General features: G+C 45.0%; 1 protein-coding gene across 2 annotated transcripts in view; it reads left to right on the top strand.

The window, feature by feature from the left end:
- The window catches only part of LOC118370982 (potassium voltage-gated channel subfamily KQT member 4-like), a 100,318-nt gene extending 83,396 nt beyond the window's left edge, over nt 1-16,922 (top strand). Inside the window, exons 9-14 of one of the 2 annotated variants that reach the window (XM_052469919.1) lie at nt 697-822; nt 3,767-3,996; nt 4,162-4,261; nt 9,628-9,759; nt 9,899-10,043; nt 12,859-16,922. In XM_052469919.1, coding sequence (XP_052325879.1) covers nt 697-822; nt 3,767-3,996; nt 4,162-4,261; nt 9,628-9,759; nt 9,899-10,043; nt 12,859-13,062 — 937 coding nt within the window. In that variant the 3' untranslated portion in view covers nt 13,063-16,922. The remainder of the gene's footprint in view (nt 1-696; nt 823-3,766; nt 3,997-4,161; nt 4,262-9,627; nt 9,760-9,898; nt 10,044-12,858) is intronic. The other variant, XM_052469920.1, reaches the window with a different exon arrangement.
- The last annotated feature ends 1,750 nt before the right edge of the window (nt 16,923-18,672 follow it).

The raw sequence follows: 18,672 nt of genomic DNA, 5'->3' as shown, positions 1-18,672 counted from the left end.
TCACCTATCCTAAATGAATGTGGTTTTGAAAGCCAGCTGACACTGCTAACCGGTTGAACATTGAGAGAGCATTGTAGGGAGGTGAGGAGAGGCTGTACAGATGAATTATAGGATCTAGGAAGAGAACCTAAATGTAACTTGCACCTACATATAATTAACATGACACACACATGAACATACACACATGAACGTACACAAATATACAACAATGATCAATATCCCAGCAATTGAGTTGCTTTTACCAGTGGTGACCGTGGGCATTCTATCTTCCTGGTCTAAAACGGTGGGGTGCACTTTCATTCATTTTCATTCTCCCTTTTTAAGTTATTACAGGTTTCTTCAGGCCTCAAATGTGACTACCACCATTGTTTATCTTTATTATTTCTTAAGATTGTATTCTCTTATTTTATTTAAGTATTTACATATTAATTTGACTCATTCAGTTTGTTTAAAAAGAGGGGGGCTTTTATGACTTACATATACCTTTTTTTGCCTCTTAGCTCTGTGTCCAGTGACAAGAAAAGTGTGTTGATGGTGCCATCAATATTTGTCATACTTAATTTTGATAAATTACATATGAATTATCCCCACCTTTTTTATGTTTTGACCCTTAATTTGACATCCTTTTTATGTTTTTTTTTTGTTTTTTGTTTTGTTTCTTGCTTTCTTTGTTTTTTTTTGTGCACATGGGGTCAGAGAACTGACACTACTGTTCAGTCACCTTCAGCGACGGCGTAGCGCCAAGAATGTCCTTCACAACTCCCACAACACCCTGCTGTCCGGGCTACGGCCCTACAGCTCCCCCTACCTGTCAGGGGACAGGTACGCACCACCACACACACACACACACACACACACAGAGATAAACGACAGACCGATATATAGAGGCACACCGACATATAAATACGCAAGAAAAGATCACCGTGACACATGCACTAATTTGTATCAAACAATCTCTCACCAGAGGATGCCGCAGGTTTTACTCCTTATAGCAGCGAGCTGATTTAGAAAGAAATGCTGGCTGTTCCCTGGTCTGTGGTTCCTGTGTGGATGTACTGTTGTGTATCTAACCACCTGTCACAAATACTGATTCTAAACCTGTGTAATTAACAGCACCGCTTGCTCCATCTCTGTCTGCCTCTCATTCACTTTCCTCGTCTGATTCATCTTCATGTCAATTCCATCACCCTCATCCATTCATCCCCTCTTTCTCTCCTTTTTGTCCCGCTCTCTCTCTCTCCTGTCATCCGCTTCTTTTCCATGTCATCCCTCCATCAACCCTGTTCTCAGGAAGGCAGAAGTCCCTAGCAGGTTTGTTCTTCTGAACATATGTGTCTCTGCATTCTCTCTCTGACAAATCCAGCTAGGAAGTGGTCCTCCATGGTAATGGGAAAAACAATAGGACACAACCCAGCATGTCAGATACATACAATAACATGCCATGTTTTCCAAGGTATATGTTTGGTCTTGTAGCCCCTCAGTATGAACCAGATGTATGCTGTATTTGCCATACAGTTGATTGAATAGTACTGCATGTACTGAAAGACATTAATAACACATTGATGGCAGTGTGTCTCCCAAATCAAGAAGACAATGGTTGGGTGTGGAGCTAATTATTTTCGACCTTCTAGAACGGGGGCTGCAGTCTTATTATGGATATACTCCGGTGAACTGCTTCCTCTGCAGACTCTCCTGCTGCCTACAGTACACCCCCAACTCAACACCTCCCTCCTCCATGGGTGTGTGTCAATACATTTGCAAACCTTCAAAGTGAAAGGAGACAAGGAAAGGAAGCAACTGTTGAGTTGCAGTACTGGGCTACCCCTCCACTTCACCCTCTCACCTCCCTCAGCCCCTCACCTTTATGATCTCACTGCCTGCGTACCCTGCCTCTGCTCTCCCTTTTCCTCCTCTTTCTCTCCTATCTTCCAATTCTCCTTTCCTCCTCTCTCCTCTCCCCTTCTAGCCCCCACCCCCTCTTCTTCTTCTCCCCTCTTCCTCTTCCCTTCCTCCTCTACTCTTCCTCCTCCACTCTTCCTCTCCTCCTATTCTCTTCACCCTCCTTCTGCCTTGTGTGTTTCCTCAGTCAACTCGTTTCTAAAAAGCGGTCTCTTCTGGATTCACGCTGGCCGTAAGCAGCAGAGGTATCCACGGTGACAAGCCTGTGCATGGTGACAAGCCCCACATCCTTCCTTACTCACTCATTCACACTACCCCCTTCCCACTCTGCCCGAGGGTCCCACAGCCTTCTGGCCCAGTGCAGTGGGTGTGTCTCTGTACATTTTCTCCTTCGAATAAGGAGTTGGTCCCCTTGAAATATCCCACTTTCAATAAGGATTTGGTTTTAGTCTCTTCATTTAGCATAGTGTGAAGACACTTGTCATTGAGGATGGTCATCAGAATAAAAATGGTTGTAAATTGCACATTTGATAGTCACATTTTGGAATTGATGTTTGAGAATAGGAAACACTGCTCTGGTGTTAATCTTTGCCTGGGCCTTTACTGTGTGAGAAGAATGACAGGGTGTTCTGTTAAAAGGATAACTGTTGTAAACCACTTTCTTTCAGTGAACTGGATGACACAATAAACCATGCATTCTTTATTAGAAAACAAAGGGATTTGTTTCATGGTTTATGTGGATCTAATGTCAGCATTGGCCTCCTCACACACTTACAGATTTAAATTACTTACATCATTTTTACAGAAGGTTCTGACAAATACATTTTTTTATTTTTATGAAAAGGTCAAATAATTAGCAAGTCACACATGCTGTTTTCTTAATAGTGTTGCATGACCGTTACTTGTTAATTGCACACATTGTTCATGCATGCATTCTTTGATCACTTCTGCTCTGTAGTGAATTATGGAGAAAGGCTTCAAATGATCCTGCATGCAATGCAACCATATGCTTGATGCATGCAGAAACATTTCCCTCCCCTGATAGTTTTCCCCCTTTCGTCTGCTAAAATGTTTCTCTTCAAATCCTTTGCTCAGTATGCCGTACATGTCTTTGGAGGGTTCATCTGTGTTTTTAACCCTAGCACATCCCTTTTTAATTTCCTTTCCAATGGAATGCAAAGGGCTAACAGTAATTCAACATCTTACTCTGTCCACCCTCCCCTTCTAAGTCTTCCTGAGCATTTCAGCTCCGGCGTATGAAATGCCCTTTCCCCTAATGCTTTTCCAGCTACTTAAATATTACATTTAAATGGCAGGCCAGTGCACAAAACAAGGGTTATATCAGCGTAAACAACATGTCTCTAATCGTTCTCTGGTGCGTGACGTTTGAAATGCTTTGTGACTTTGTAACATGTAAGTGGTCACCGAGTGTACGTCACAATTTGCTCCCTATTCCCTATATATACCTATACTCCCCCCAGTCAGCCAGTCAGTAAATCAGCCAGTCAGTCAATAAATCCGGCAGTAAATCAGCCAGACAGTCAGTCATGCCTCTGTGACATCTCCGTCTGAATGTCTGTCTCTGTTCTCTCTGTGCTTTGTTGGTCATTGAGTATGTTGTGTGTGACTGTTTTTAATGGGAGTCAGTAGCTACACACTATCTAGTGTACTGCTGTCTGTACCTGCTAACTACCTGGGACTGCTTCTCTGCAGATTGGCTAAACTCAGTGTCTAAAACAACTGGATCGTCCACTGGACACTATGAACCTATAGTCAATGAGGAAAATCACACAGCAGAACTCTAAGGTTGTCCTAAGTGGCAGATAAACATGTGGACACAAGTTAATTACCTTCGTTGTTTCAGCAGCAGCAAAATGGGATTCCGGGACAGGATGCGGCTGAACAACTCCCGTTCGTCCCAGGCGAGCCGGAACAAGGCGTCCCCGCTGCCTCCCGGGACGAGTGTCCGCCAGTCGCCCAGCACGGACAATGTCCCAGAAGCCACCAGCCCCGGAAAGGTGCAGAAGAGCTGGAGCTTCAACGACCGCACGCGGTTCCGCACCTCCCTACGACTCAAACCCAGACCTCCTGCAGACGGTGGGAACTGGGACTTGACTCACTCACTCACACAAACACACATTCTCTACATTTACATACACTTAAACAGTACATACTCACATACTGTCTCTCTCACGTATGTTATTGTACTCACTCACTCCCTCCCTCTCACCCTTAACTATATTGTTGCTGTCCTGTCTCCAGTGGAAGGAGTAGGGGAGGACAGTGTTGAAGACAAACCATATTGTGATGTTTCCATGGAGGAGGTGATCCCAGCAGTGAAGACCTTGATACGGGCTGTTAGGTGAGTCCTACAACCCCTCTCACAGCACCCCTACCTGTACCCAAATCATGATGGAACCAGGTCACCTGTCTCCTCTGGTCCTATTGTCGCAATAGGCCCGAGTATTATATTTGGGCCTACAGTACTTCATGTTATGGTGGATGGAGTAAGATGAATGGTTGGCTTTTCCAGTGGACTCTGGCCATATGCAGCTTCAGCTGACGGTAGGGAAATGACCTCTTTAGTGTGGTAACTGATCCTTCCTGCCGCAGGCCAGCTGCTTGGCTCTGACCTTGTCTCAGTCAGTCAGTCAGGGCCTGGAGGGCAGCTGACAGAGCCGTGATCATGCAGAGTCTATTGCAGAGCTCCATGTTAATGATACACTGTGTGTTTTAGCGATCACTTCCTGGCCCCCAAAAATAGACAAACATGACATCACTATACTAGTCTCTATTGTACAGTTATTTTGTCTCGTCTTACTTTGATGGAAATTATCATACGAATTTGTTGACCAAAGTCTTCATATAACATTGTTTTAAAGGTAAGGTTGTGCATGCTGTAGTGTAGTTGTGTACATAGACCACCTTTCTATGCCCACAAGGGAACTTCCAATGTTAGGAAAAACTAGCTACGATATAAGGAATGGAGAAAGAATGGTGTGAAGGAACGAGAAAAATGCCTACCTGGCAAACCTATGCACTAATTAACGGCTCCATGTGTTCAGGGGGGACGACACACACGACCCCTTGAGGTTTCTCTGTGCTTAACCATGTAAATATCCTGGAGGGATACCTTTATCGCTCTACACACACGGACACACGCACATGCAAAACTTAGTCCACTGAGGGAGGCAGAAAAACTCTACAATTGCCAGCAAACAACTGTCAGTGAGGCAGGTATGTTGGTCTGTGGGTAGTTGAGTGAGTGTGTGAGGGTGTGAGTGGATTGTATTGAACCACTACTGGCAGACCCCAAGGGTCAGCCATACAGACACACAGCATCTTTCATGTTGCATCAGACTGTGTGTGTGTTTCCATGTGTACACTGTGTACAGTATGCTATAAGTATGAGGGGTTATGTGAGTGCATGTGTTTATATGAAAGGGTTTGTGGATTGGGTCTGGATTCACTTGAGTGTAGGCCCTATTAGCTACCATACTGAAACGTGAATATTCTTTGTCGAAACTACATCACTCTAGAAACACTGGAATCTTATGTAAGATTCCACACTTAAGATTGATGTCTTTTAAGAAACCGGTAGATATTAGCATTGACTGTATTGCTGAAGCTTCACTATAGGAAGGCTAATGTAGTTAATCAGCCTGCCTACTTGCCTGTGTAAATGTGTGGTGTTTGGGATATGCATGGATGGTGAGAGAGGAGGAGGAGAGGGATCTGCATACTTGTTGTAGTACTCTACTCAAACTAATTGAGTTGTGCTAAAGCCACTAGTAGTCAACTTCTGTATTTCTGCACAGTTGTGAACATTTTATATTTTTGAAACTGTTTTATCCAGAGTTTGTAAAGTCAACCATTTGCCTATTGTTTGATCCTCCGTGTTAAGGGTTTTAAAGAAGTGATAGTTCCATTCCTCTGCTTTTAAAGTTATAAGCTTTTGATTGAGCTCATGCAAGCAGGAGTTCCTCTTTTGGTGTTAAAGACAGCAGGTAGCCTAGCAGTTTGAGCATTGGCCCAGTTACTGAAATGTTGCTGATTTGAACACCCGAAGAAGACTCTTGAGCCAACAATGTGAAAAATCTGTCTATGTGCCCCTGAGCAAGGCACTTAAACCCAATTTGCTCCAATGGCGCTGTACTTACTATGGCTGACCCTATAAAACAACACAATTCACTGCACCTATCCTCCATCACAACCCACTTCACTACTGTTGCCATGAGTCATTCACATAAAACCAAACCAAAAATGACCGAATGCTGACTTGAATATGTTTGGTCCAGATCTCAATAACCTTTTGGTACTGATTCCCTACCAGAGCCCCTGAGTCTGTAGCTAATGATGTAGTGCACCCAGCTATGCCCCTATACCAGGTAGCTGCAGTGGGAATACTTCAGGCAGCCAATGTATTAATACGATCATACCACTCGATGAAGAGAGAGACTCAGCGCTTTGAAGAACCCCGTAGAGGATGGAAATAAAACTATATTTTTCTTTCTTTTTCTTGTTCATTCCTTTCTACTTTTCTTTACTCTTTATTTTACCCACACTTGAGACCCACCCGAACAGAAAAAAATATGCATCTACCTGCAAAAAAAATAAAAATACATCTTGCAAAAATATTTTTGAAAAACTCCGTAGTCATCAAGAGCGCACTGTGAGGAAGAGGAAGGAGGAAGGGTGCGCTGACGGCTTCTGTGGTACCAGCTGTCGACCACCACCCCTCTTTTTCTACTTTCTCTCTCTCTCCTGCAAAGCAGAATAAAGAAGAGGGAAAGGGGGATAAAGAAGAAAAGTGTGTGTTTTCCATCAACACACTAGCGTTGCAGCACAGCGTTGCAGCACAGCGTTGCAGCATAGCGTTGCAGCATAGCGTTGCAGCACAGCGTTGCAGCACAGCGTTGCAGCACAGCGTTGCAGCACAGCGTTGCAGCATAGCGTTGCAGCACAGCGTTGCAGCATAGCGTTGCAGCACAGCGTTGCAGCACAGCGTTGCAGCATAGCGTTGCAGCACAGCGTTGCAGCACAGCGTTGCAGCACAGCGTTGCAGCACAGCGTTGCAGCATAGCGTTGCAGCACAGCGTTGCAGCATAGCGTTGCAGCACAGCGTTGCAGCACAGCGTTGCAGCATAGCGTTGCAGCACAGCGTTGCAGCATAGCGTTGCAGCACAGCGTTGCAGCACAGCGTTGCAGCACATAGCACTAAACTGCCATTGCACATGCCAGTTGTTCAGTTGCCAACAATGGTTAACATGTTTCCACATTACCTTGTGTTCCATATCCCTGCTGTGATTGTGTGTCTGTTTCACCAAACCACCACCACTACAAATGTAATGTGTGTGTCCTCCCCCTGACAGAACACACTGATATTAAAGAGGTCTTAGCCCATCTGTGTGTGAGAGATAGTGTTTCCTCATAAAACAGCCCCCCTCCCCACCTGCCTCGCCCTCCCTCCCCTCTGTGCCCACTCCGACTCACGGAGCAATCCATCACGGCTTTGTTTGACAGGTTAAGTGCGTATGTTTGGCTACGCTAACATTTGGTGTTTCCTGCATTCTGCCGAGCCAGCACCTCAGTGTTCGGGTGTCTGACTACTCTACTATAGTGTGACAAGCAGCCAGAACTCTGCCCAGTATATGTTCAACACACACGCACGCACGCACGCACGCACGCACACACACACGCACACACACACACACGTCTCGCTGAGAGGAGGTAGACGAGACACACACAGGGGTCCACCTCATGTGTGTGTGAGAGAGATGCTGACTAAGCAGAGGGCCAGGGTGTGCAGAAAACTGAGTGTGTCCCTCTCTCCTTACACAGTGCACCGGAATAAGGGTGTCTATTAAAGATATGCACAGTGCCTTGGGAACGTATTCAGACCCCTTTACTTTTTCCAAATTGTATTAGGGTACAGCCTTATTTCTCAAATTGATTACATTTGTTTTAAAATCCTCAGCAATCTACATATAATACCCCATAATGACAAAGTGAAAACAGGTTTTTAGACATTTTTGCAAATGTATTAAAAATAAAAAACAGAAATCTTATTTACATAAGTATTCAGACCCTTTGCTATGAGACTCAAAATTGAGCTCAGGTGCATCCTGTTTCCATTGATCATCCTTGAGATGTTTCTACAACTTAATTGGAGTCCCACTGTGGTCAATTCAATTGATTCGAACATGATTTGGAAAGGCACACACCTGTCGATATAAGGTCCCACAGTTGACAGTGCACATCAGAGCAAAAACCAAGCCATTAGGTCAAAGGAATTGTCCGTAGAGCTCAGAGACAGGATTGTGTTGAGGCTCAGATCTGGGGAAAATAACCAAAACATTTCTGAAGCATTGAAGGTCCCCATCATTCTTAAATGAAAGAAGTCTGGATCCACCAAGACCGGCTAGACTGAGCAATCAGGGGAGAAGGGCCGTGGCCAGGGAGGTGGCCAAGAACGCGATGGTCACTCTTACAGCCTTCCAGAGTTCCTCTGTGGAGATGGGAGAACCTTCCATAAGGACAACCATCTCTGCAACACTCCATCAATCAGGCCTTTTATGGTAGAGTGGGCAGACGGATGTAAAAGGCACATGACAGCCCGCTTGGAGTTTGCCAAAAGGCACCTAAAGACTCTCAGGCCATGAGAAACAAGATTCTCTGGTCTGATGAAACCAAGATTGAACTCTTTGGCCTGAATGCCAGGTGCCACGTCTGGAGGAAACCTGGCACCATCCCTACGGTGAAGCATGGTTGTAGCCGCATCATGCTGTGGGAATGTTTTCCAGCGGCAGGGACTGAGAGACTACTCAGGATCGAGGCAATGATGAACGGAGCAAAGTACAGAGAGATCCTTGATGAAAACCTGCTCCAGAGCGCTCAGGACCTCAGACTGGGGTGAAGGTTCACCTTCCAACAGGACAACGACCCTAAGCACACAGCCAAGACAACACAGGAGTGGCTTCGGGACAAGTCTCTGAATTTCCTTGAGTGGCCCAGCCAGAGCCCAGACCCAATCGAACATCTCTGGAGAGACCTGAAAATAGCTGTGCAGCAATGCTCCCCATCCAACCTGACTGAGCTTGAGAGAATCTGCAGAGAAGAATGGGAGAAACTCCCCAAATACAAATATTCCAAGCTTTTAGCGTCATGCCCAAGAAGACTCGATGCTGTTAACCGCTGCAAAAGGTCTGAATACTTACGTAAATGTGATATTTCAGTCTTGTATTTTTTTAAATAAATTAGCAAACATTTCTAAAAAATAGTTTTTGCTTCATCATTGAGGTACTGTGTGTAGATTGATAAGAAAAATATATATTTGATCAATTTTAGGATAAGGCTGTAACGTAACAAAATGTGAAGAAAGTGAAGGGGTCTGAATACTTTCCGAAGGGACTGTATACAGTCAGTGTTCTATACATGGCTCTACATATGTCATTGGTAATACAGAACCAATGCTGTTGTCAAAGTCCACAACAAAGGGGAATCCCTGCAGTCCTCCAGTGGTTTCCTTTAATGAGGCCATTTGTGAATAATATTGATAAGGTCACTTTGGCTGCAAATCCCACTTAATCACACCTACGTAGTGGCATTGATGACGTGCATGACTTGTTTCATGGTTTAACACTTTCGCAGTATTCACTGGTTTTATTCTGCAGTGTGAGGCACCCACAGGCAACACATTCTAGTAGATCTCTACTTGTGTGTGTGTAGGATTCTGAAGTTCCTGGTGGCCAAGCGGAAATTTAAGGAGACTCTGCGTCCATACGATGTGAAGGACGTCATAGAGCAGTACTCTGCTGGACACCTGGACATGCTGGGGAGGATCAAGAGTCTACAATCCAGGTACACACACACAACCTACAACAGTTGGAGACACAGTGGATTCGTTCCACACACACTCTATCATCAGTAGTAACCATAACACCACTAAATGAACCATTTTGATAATGATTGTTGTGTGTGTTGTCCTGGTCCTCCCCAGAGTGGATCAGATAGTGGGTCGTGGATCGTCCTACCAGGCAGATAATAAGAAGGTGAGGAGTGAGAAGGGAGAGAAGACCCCTCCAGAAGTAGACCTTATGGACGAGCTCAGTATGATGGGACGTGTCATCAAGGTGGAGAAACAGGTACAGAGCTCCAGTACAGTAGGTTGATCATCATGTTAACGCACGGCCACGACCACCACTTTGAGACAGGAAAAACCCTGATCATCAATGCGTGGCTCCCCTGATTAGGCTAATATTCCATGTACACTGAGCAAAAATACAAACGCAACATTTAAAGTGCTGGTCCCATGTTTCATGAGCTGAAATAAAAGATTCCAGAAATGTTCCATATGCACAAAAAGTTATTTCACTCATTCTTTTGCCACACATTTGTTTACATCCCTGTTCATGAGCATTCCAAATGCACAATGCAAATAGTCCGGGTAGCCATTTGACTACCTGTTCAGGAGTCTTATGGCTTGGGGGTAAAAACTGTTGAGAAGCCTTTTTGTCCTAGACTTGGCACTCCGGTACCGCTTGCCATGCGGTAGTAGAGAGAACAGTCTATGACTGGGGTGGCTGGGGTCTTTGACAATTTTTAGGGCCTTCCTCTGACACCGCCTGGTGCAGAGGTCCTGGATGGCAGGCAGCTTAGCCCCAGTGATGTACTGGGCCGTTCGCACTACCCTCTGTAGTGCCTTGCGGTCAGAGGCCGAGCAATTGCCATACCAGGCAGTGATGCATGTTGCAGCTGTAGAACCTTTTGAGGATCTCAGGACCCGTGCCAAATCTTTTTAGTTTCCTGGGGGGAATAGGCTTTATCGTGCCCTCTTCACGACTGTCTTGGTGTGTTTGGACCATTCTAGTTTGTTGTTGATGTGGCCACCAAGGAACTTGAAGCTCTCAACCTGCTCCACTACAGCCCTGTCGATGAGAATGGGGGCATGCTCGGTCCTCCTTTTCCTGTAGTCCACAAAAATCTCCTTAGTCCTGGTTACGTTGAGGAATAGGTTGTTATTCTGGCACCACCCGGCCAGGTCTCTGACTTCCTCCCTTTAGGCTGTCTCGTCTTTGTCGGTGATCAGGCCTACCACTGTTGTGTCGTCTGCAAACTTAATGTTGGTGTTGCATGCCTGGCCATGCAGTCGTGGGTGAACAGGGAGTACAGGTGTGGACTGAGCATGCACCCCTGGGGAGCTCCAGTGTTGAGGATCAGCGTGGCAGATGTGTTGTACCTACCCCCACCACCTGGGGGTGGCCCATCAGGAAGTCCAATATCCAGTTGCAGAGGGAGGTGTTTAGTCCCAGGATCCTGAGCTTAGTGATGAGCTTTGAGCGTACTATGGTACTATGGTGTTGAACTCTGAGCTGTAGTCAATGAATAGCATTTTCACATAAGTGTTATTTTTGTCCAGGTGGGAAAGGGCAGTGTGGAGTGCAATAGAGATTGCATCATCTGTGGATCTGTTTGGGCGATATGCAAATTGGAGTGGGTCTAGGGTTTCTGGGATAATGGTGTTGTGAGCCATTACCAACCTTTCAAAGCACTTCATGGCTACGGACATGAGTGCTATGGGTCTATAGTCATTTAGGCAGGTTACCTTTGTGTTCTTGGGGCAGAGGGACTATGGTGGTCTGCTTGAAACATGTTGGTATTACAGACGCAATCAGGGACATGTTAAAAATGACAGTGAAGACACCTGCCAGTTGGTCAGCACATGCCCGGAGCACACGTCCTGGTAATCCGTCTGGCCCTCAGCCTTGTATGTTGACCTGTTTAAAGGTCTTACTCACGTTGGCTACGGAGAGCATGATCACATAGTCGTCCGGAACAGCTGATGCTCTCATGCATGCCTCAGTGTTGCTTGCCTCGATGCGAGCATAGAAGTGATTTAGCTCGTCTGGTAGGCTCGTGTCACTGGGCAGCTCACGGCTGTGCTTCCCTTTGTAGTCTGTAATAGTTTGCAAGTCCTGCCACATAAGACGAGCATCAGAGCCGGTGTAGTATGATTCGATCTTAGCCCTGTATTGACACTTTGCCTGTTTGATGGTTCGTCGCAGGGCATAGCAGGATTTCTTGTAAGCTTCCGGGTTAGAGTCCCGCACCTTGAAAGACCCTTTAGCTCAGTGTGAATGTTGCCTGTAATCCATGGCTTCTGGTTGGGGTATGTCACTGTGGGGATGACGTCCTCGATGCACTTATTGATAAAGCCAGTGACTGACAATAAAAGGCCACTCTAAAATGTCCAGTTTTGTCACACAACACAATGCCACAGATGTCTCAAGTTTTCAGAGCATGCAATTAGCATGTTGACTACAGGAATGTCCACCAGAGCTGTTGCTAGAGAATTGAATGTTCATTTCTCGACCATAAGCCACCTCCAACGTTGTTTTAGGGAATTTAGCAGGACGTCCAACCGTCCTCACAACCGCAGACCACGCAGCCCAGGACCTCCACATCCGGCTTTTTCACTTACAAGATCGTCAGGGGAGGGGGGTTGCTGAGGAGTATTTCTGTTTGTATTAAAGCCCTTTTGTGGGGAAAAATGCATTCTGATTGGCTTGGCCTGGCTCACAAGTAGGTGCCGTCCCAGGCCCACCCATGGCTACGCCCCTGTCCAGTCATGTGAAATCCATAGATCAGGACCTCATTTATTTATTTAATTGACCGATTGATTTCCTTATATGAACTGTAACTCAGCAAAATTTTTGAAATTGTTAGCATGTTGCCTTTATTTTTTTGTTCAGTATAATATAAGGGTGAGTGCATGATTTCTCAATTTATGCTTGTATTTGTCTAATGATATTGGGTTAGTAGTACTACTAACTGCATTTTAACTTTGCAATTTATAATGAAATACCCAGTAAAAAAGACTATCATAATCATTGCTCATTAATAATGTCATAAATAGATTTTAGTGCACAAAATAATTAGTGTGTGTTAATCTCTGTACAGGTGCAGTCGATAGAGAACAAGCTGGACCTCCTTCTTAACTTCTACACACAGTGTCTGAAGAAAGGCTCCTCCAACTTCACCTTGTCCTCCCTGTTAGAACCAGACCTGATGTCGGACTACCACAGCCCCACAGACCACCGTGACCTTTTCCCCTCCGCCAACTCACTCAACATCTCCCACTCAGAGTCCAGCAACATAAAGTGACTGGTATTGTACTCACTGACTGAGGCTGGGGCTGAATCTGGGAATGAACTTGGTCCACCGCTAGACCCTCACCACAATGGCCCTGAGATGTCATGTCACAATACTGGACTGTAGCAGCACCTCTGAAGCAACCCACTATGCCCATAGCTCTTCCCACTAATTGCCAAACCAATTTGATTCCTAACTTTGGAGGTCTGACTCCTTTAGGAATTCACAGTCCACACCTTAGGACCCACACTTTTTACCATTGACTGATCCTGATCTTTAATCATTTCTCCCTCCACATACACTACATGGCCAAAAGTATGTGGTCAACCCTTCAAATGAGTGGATTCGGCTATTTCAGCCACACCCATTGCTGACAGGTATATAAAATCGAGCACAAAGCCATGCAATCTCCATAGACAAACATTGGCAGTAGAATTACCTGTACTGAAGAGCTCAGTGACATTCAACGTGACGCCATCATAGGATGCCACCAAGTCAGTTCATCATATTTCTGCCATGCTAGAGCTGCCCTGGTCAACTGTAAGTGTTGTTATTGTGAAGTGGAAACGTCTAGGAGCAACAACGGCTCAGCCCCGAGGTGGTAGGCCACACAAGCTCACAGCACAGGACTGCCAAGGGCTAAAGCGTGTAGCATGTAAAAATCGTCTGTCCTCGGTTGCAACACTCACAACCAAGTTCCAAACTGCCTCTGGAAGCATTACCAGCACAAGGACTTTTCGTCAGGGGGCTTAATGAAATAGGTTTCCGTGGCCGAGCAGCTGCATACAAGTCTAAGATCACAATGCGAGATGCCAAGCGTCGGCTGGAGTAATGTAAAGCTCGCCACCATTGAAGCAGTGGACATGCATGCTCTGGAGTGATGAATCACACTGTGCATTCTGGCGATGACAGGAGATCGCTACCTGCCCGAATGCATAATGACCTGGGGCTGTTTTTCATGGTTCAGGTTAGGCCCTTTAGTTCCAGTGAAGGGGCACCTTAACACTACAGCATATTCTAGAGGATTCTGTGCTTTCAACTTTGTGGCAACAATTTGCCAAAAAAAAGGCCCTTTCCTGTTTCAGCATGACAATGCCCCCGTGCACAAAGCGAGGTCCATACAGAAATGGTTTGTCGAGATCGGTGTGGAAGAACTTGACTGGCCTGCACAGAGCCCTGACTTCAACCCCACCGAACACCTTTTGGGATGAATTGGAACGCCGACTGCGAGCCAAGCCTAATCGCCCAACATCAGTGCCCGACCTCACTAATGCTCTTGTGGCTGAATGAACGCAAGTCCCTGCAGTAATGTTCCATCATATAGTGGAAATCCTTCCCAGAAGGGTGGAGGCTGTTATAGCAGCAATGTTCCATCATATAGTGGAAATCCTTCCCAGAAGGGTGGAGGCTTTTATAGCAGCAAAGGGGGGACCAACTCCATATTAATGCCCATGATTTTGGAATGAGATGTTTGACGAGAGGGTGATCACATACCTTTGGCTATGTGGTGTATTTTAAATCATCTGCTCCGTTTTAGAGCCCCCAATAGTGGAGTCTTCATCATACTATCCTTTCTCTGTTACAAACCAGCACCCATCAACCCTAACTACTCCTCACATGAAGCCCTTCACTCACACCCTCCCTCCACACCCTCCTCCCTTAATCCTCTCCCTTCATCTTCATCTGGCCATAGCCCTATCCAACCCTAACCCAGCCTCAAGTGAACCAGTGGAGTCCCTACTGAATATGCATACACTGGCCACCAGAGGGTACCATCTGAGCAGATTCCTGGCCCGAAGAAGAGAGAGAACAACACTACTACTTGACCACCTAACACTACTGACTGACCAGTTTCACTCACCAACCACATCATATATACTGTATCTATCTATGCCTTTTCCTAAATATCAACCCAAGTTTGGGTTTTGTACATTTTTTTACACGGTTTGGTGTTCTGTTATCTGCTCAGTTTTTTTCCTCTACTGGTTTCCTAATTTGTAATCAATAGATTTCCAGATGAACCAATGAACTGCTGCAGCTCTCCAACAGTCAGAATAGCTTTGATTTGTTTGATTAGTTCTCTAATCTGTTGCTATAGGAGACGGACTGTCTCTAAGCTTCTGATGAATGTACTGTGTGCGCCCTGTTCTGTCCCCTCCTCCTCTCATCCTCACCACACCTTCCACAGCTCAACTCAACTCTCTTTCTGAGGCACTGCAAAGACGTCATGTCCCCATCTACTCCACTGTGGGGATACCCAGACTGGAAAAAAGGCCCAAAAATGGACGACTCGTCATGAATAGAAAGATGAAAACCACAGCCATTTCACCAAAACATCAGCTCTCTGTCCTTGCCCTCCAGTCCAGGTTGTTTCATGATACTCGTTCTACAGTTCTACAGTATGCTGTCCTGAAAAGAGAGGGACTAGGTTACAACAAGAGAAGAACTTAGGCCTCGTGTGTGACACTTGTTCCATCCCTCTTTGAAGTACATCCATGCCACTCCGATAGTCTCCCGACTCATGACTCTCTATACAAAAAGCCCTATTTGCAAAAAAAAGAAAAGAAAGAGAAAGTGACTCCTTGAAACAGCCAATATGGTATTGCATAATAGTGAGAGAAATACTGGAAGGAGGCAGGCTCTGTTTTCCAAATCAGTTTTGGAATGGGGAATCTCTCTCTCTAGCATTGTTTCATGGCATTCTGAAGAGATTTTACACATCTTCACAAAGGGTCAGGTTAAAGGGGTTATTGTATGTTTTCTACCTGTTGATCTCTTTAAAAACCTCTGTCTTGCCGCCCACCCCTCAGACATGCGTGTTCCTCAGACCAGACCAAAGGGTAAGAAAACACTGACCCCAAGTCAGACTATAGAGGGTGATGTCTCTTCTCTCTGTATCAGTACTCCTCCATTCTCACCCGTCTTTGTCACGTAGTATCTCACTCCTGTGTTGCATGTCAGCTGGTTTAGGCCAGCCAATCAGCTCATGTCTATGATGAGATGTTTTCCAAACGAACCAACTATCACACATTCTTTGGCTGCTTTCCAACATCAACACTAGCATACTACTTAAAGTGCATGCACCAACCATAATAGCTTCAAAGCAGTGTGCTTGTGTGGATGTTGGACCAGAGCCTTACTTTCTCTCATTGTCGATTGAGAAATCTTGTCTCGTTGATTCGCCCAACACACGCACCTTCTCATGATGCACGTCAAGTGAACAGACTGAGTACTGTTGGTGTGATGTTGCCAATCGTGTGAATGGTACAGTCAGGTGGTGGCTGATAAGATAATGCCTGGGAGGCATTCATCCATGTCAGAAGCATGATCTCTGGTACTGTAGCCTCTCCTATCTATGCATGTGTCTTAGCCAATAGCTTTATAAATACTTCTTTACTGCATCTAACCGTGGCAGGATTCAATGCAGACGTCCTCCTTGCATTATCGACAAGAGAGAGTCCACTTTAGCCGTATGGTGTATGGTTGTTTATGGTTCGCTGACAGACCCTAAACAATAGTTTGCTCATAGAGGTAATGTTATGTACAAATTTTCTAATGGACAGAACTGGAGAACACTCACCCCAAAGTTATATTCTTGTACCCACTGTAGTGGACACTATGGCACCTGAAGAGACTCCTGTAATAACTGTAATCAGAGTACTTGTTAAGTCGTCCTTTCTGTTTGTTCATACACTCCACTGCGTCTCCTCTGACAGCTAAAATTACATGGACCATTTCTATGATTGTATTTTTGTGGGGGGTTTTATTGTTTAATGTGAATGTTAGATTTGAGTCCGTTATGAATGTGTCCTCCCATTTTGTTTTTTGATATTGTTTCCTATAAAGTTGAATAAATGTAGCATTTTTGTCAAGTCAAATTGACGATGCATGACTGTTCTCAAGACACTCCCATACTTCACACACACAGTCCCAGAGCTCAACGATTGATTTAACTGTTGTTAGCCATAATTGCATCCGGCCCGAACAATGGAGGACATTTTCTTTTTCTCAGAATCACAGTTCTCTGTTTTCAGCCAGTACAAGCAAGTCTCTGGCACCATGAGAGGCTTGGACAAATTAATTAGGTTCAATCAAGCCAACAGTTAGTTGATTCAGGTGCATAAATGTACCATTCAAAGCGTCTGGAGTTTCTGAAGCATTTTACGCTTGGGACATCTGGTGTTTTTGTTGCTGCTTTTGTCAAATCGACGACAAGTGACTGTTCTGAGTTAGACAATGGCAAGACCACATTCAGTAGGGCCAAGAGATTCAGTTTGGCATCAATTCATTACGTATGTATTGTTGGATGGTAAATAGCTTTTTGTTATTGTCCTTAAATAGAAGCTATGCCAAATTATGTCCAATCAGTTAATTGTTCATTCAGTCGTAGACAGTACACACTTATCCATATTAGACTGATGTGTCGCTTTACATGCTATAGTCTTTTTAGAGTTAAATATCTTGATCTGGGCCTCCCGAGTGGCGCAGCGGTCTAAGAGACTGCATCACAGTACTAGAGGCGTTACTACAGACCCGGGTTCATTCCTGTGCTGTGCCACAACCGGCCTTGGCCGGGAGTCCCATAGGACGGCGCACAATTGGCCCAGCGTCGTCCGGGTGAGGGGAAAGTTTGGCTGGTGGGGCTTTACTTGGCTCATCGCGCTCTAGAGACTCCTTGTGGTGGGCCGGGTGCCTGCGGCCTTACTATGCAATGACATACACTGAGTCAACAGCTCTAGAGACTCCTTGTGGTGGGCCGGGTGCCTGCGGCTTTACTATGCAACGACATACACTGAGTCAACAGCTTGAACAACAAGCCTTACATTGTTTTCCACAAGACTGATTACAGAAACAACTGATTGGAATTAACGTATCAATTGCAAGTGTATAGTTTTAAAACTGAATCATTGCTCCTCTTTTCAAATTCTGTCACAGTCATGGAGGCATGACCTTTAGCATCCCACAGTGACAGTACTGACCCAGCACGTCACCCTGCCTTCCCTTGATACACATTAGCTTCTATAGGAACAGATAAGCACAGCTCTGATTTTCTAATCAAAACGAAGGCTGAGCATGAGCTAATCTTCTGCATGTTGTCTTACTGTCCCTTTCAAGATTCCATCACATCACTTCCTCTGTCTGCGTCCCAAAATGGCACCATATTCCCTATCTAGCGCACTGCTGTTGATGAGAGCCTGAAGGGCCCTTGGTCTAAAGTACTACACTATATAGGGAATAGGGTGTCTTTTGAGATGGGCCCTCTGACTTGCTGCCATTCCAACATTCCATCCATCCTCCCTCACTTCTTTTAATCCCTATAATGTATTGGATCTATTGTTATTATGAGAACTAGTACAAAGTCAAAGCAATAAACGAGTATTAACAAAATGTCTTCCATGCAATTTCAATGATTTGACGAAGTTACCCGTTGGAATAATAACGATATTCAGTGTTTTTATTTTCTAATGCACACCTGATTTGGTTTTTAAAAGTGAAACCATAAAATGCTCACTACTTGTTGAGAATAATTCAATTTACTAATTTATAACTTTTTTTCAATAATGATTTAATTGAATGTTATTCTGTCTCTCATTTGAGTAACGCAGAGTCTTCTTTCTTCTG

The sequence above is a fragment of the Oncorhynchus keta genome, chromosome 19 (assembly GCF_023373465.1).
Source record: "Oncorhynchus keta strain PuntledgeMale-10-30-2019 chromosome 19, Oket_V2, whole genome shotgun sequence".
Lineage (NCBI taxonomy): Eukaryota > Metazoa > Chordata > Actinopteri > Salmoniformes > Salmonidae > Oncorhynchus > Oncorhynchus keta.
This window is presented reverse-complemented; position numbering and strand designations above follow the sequence as displayed.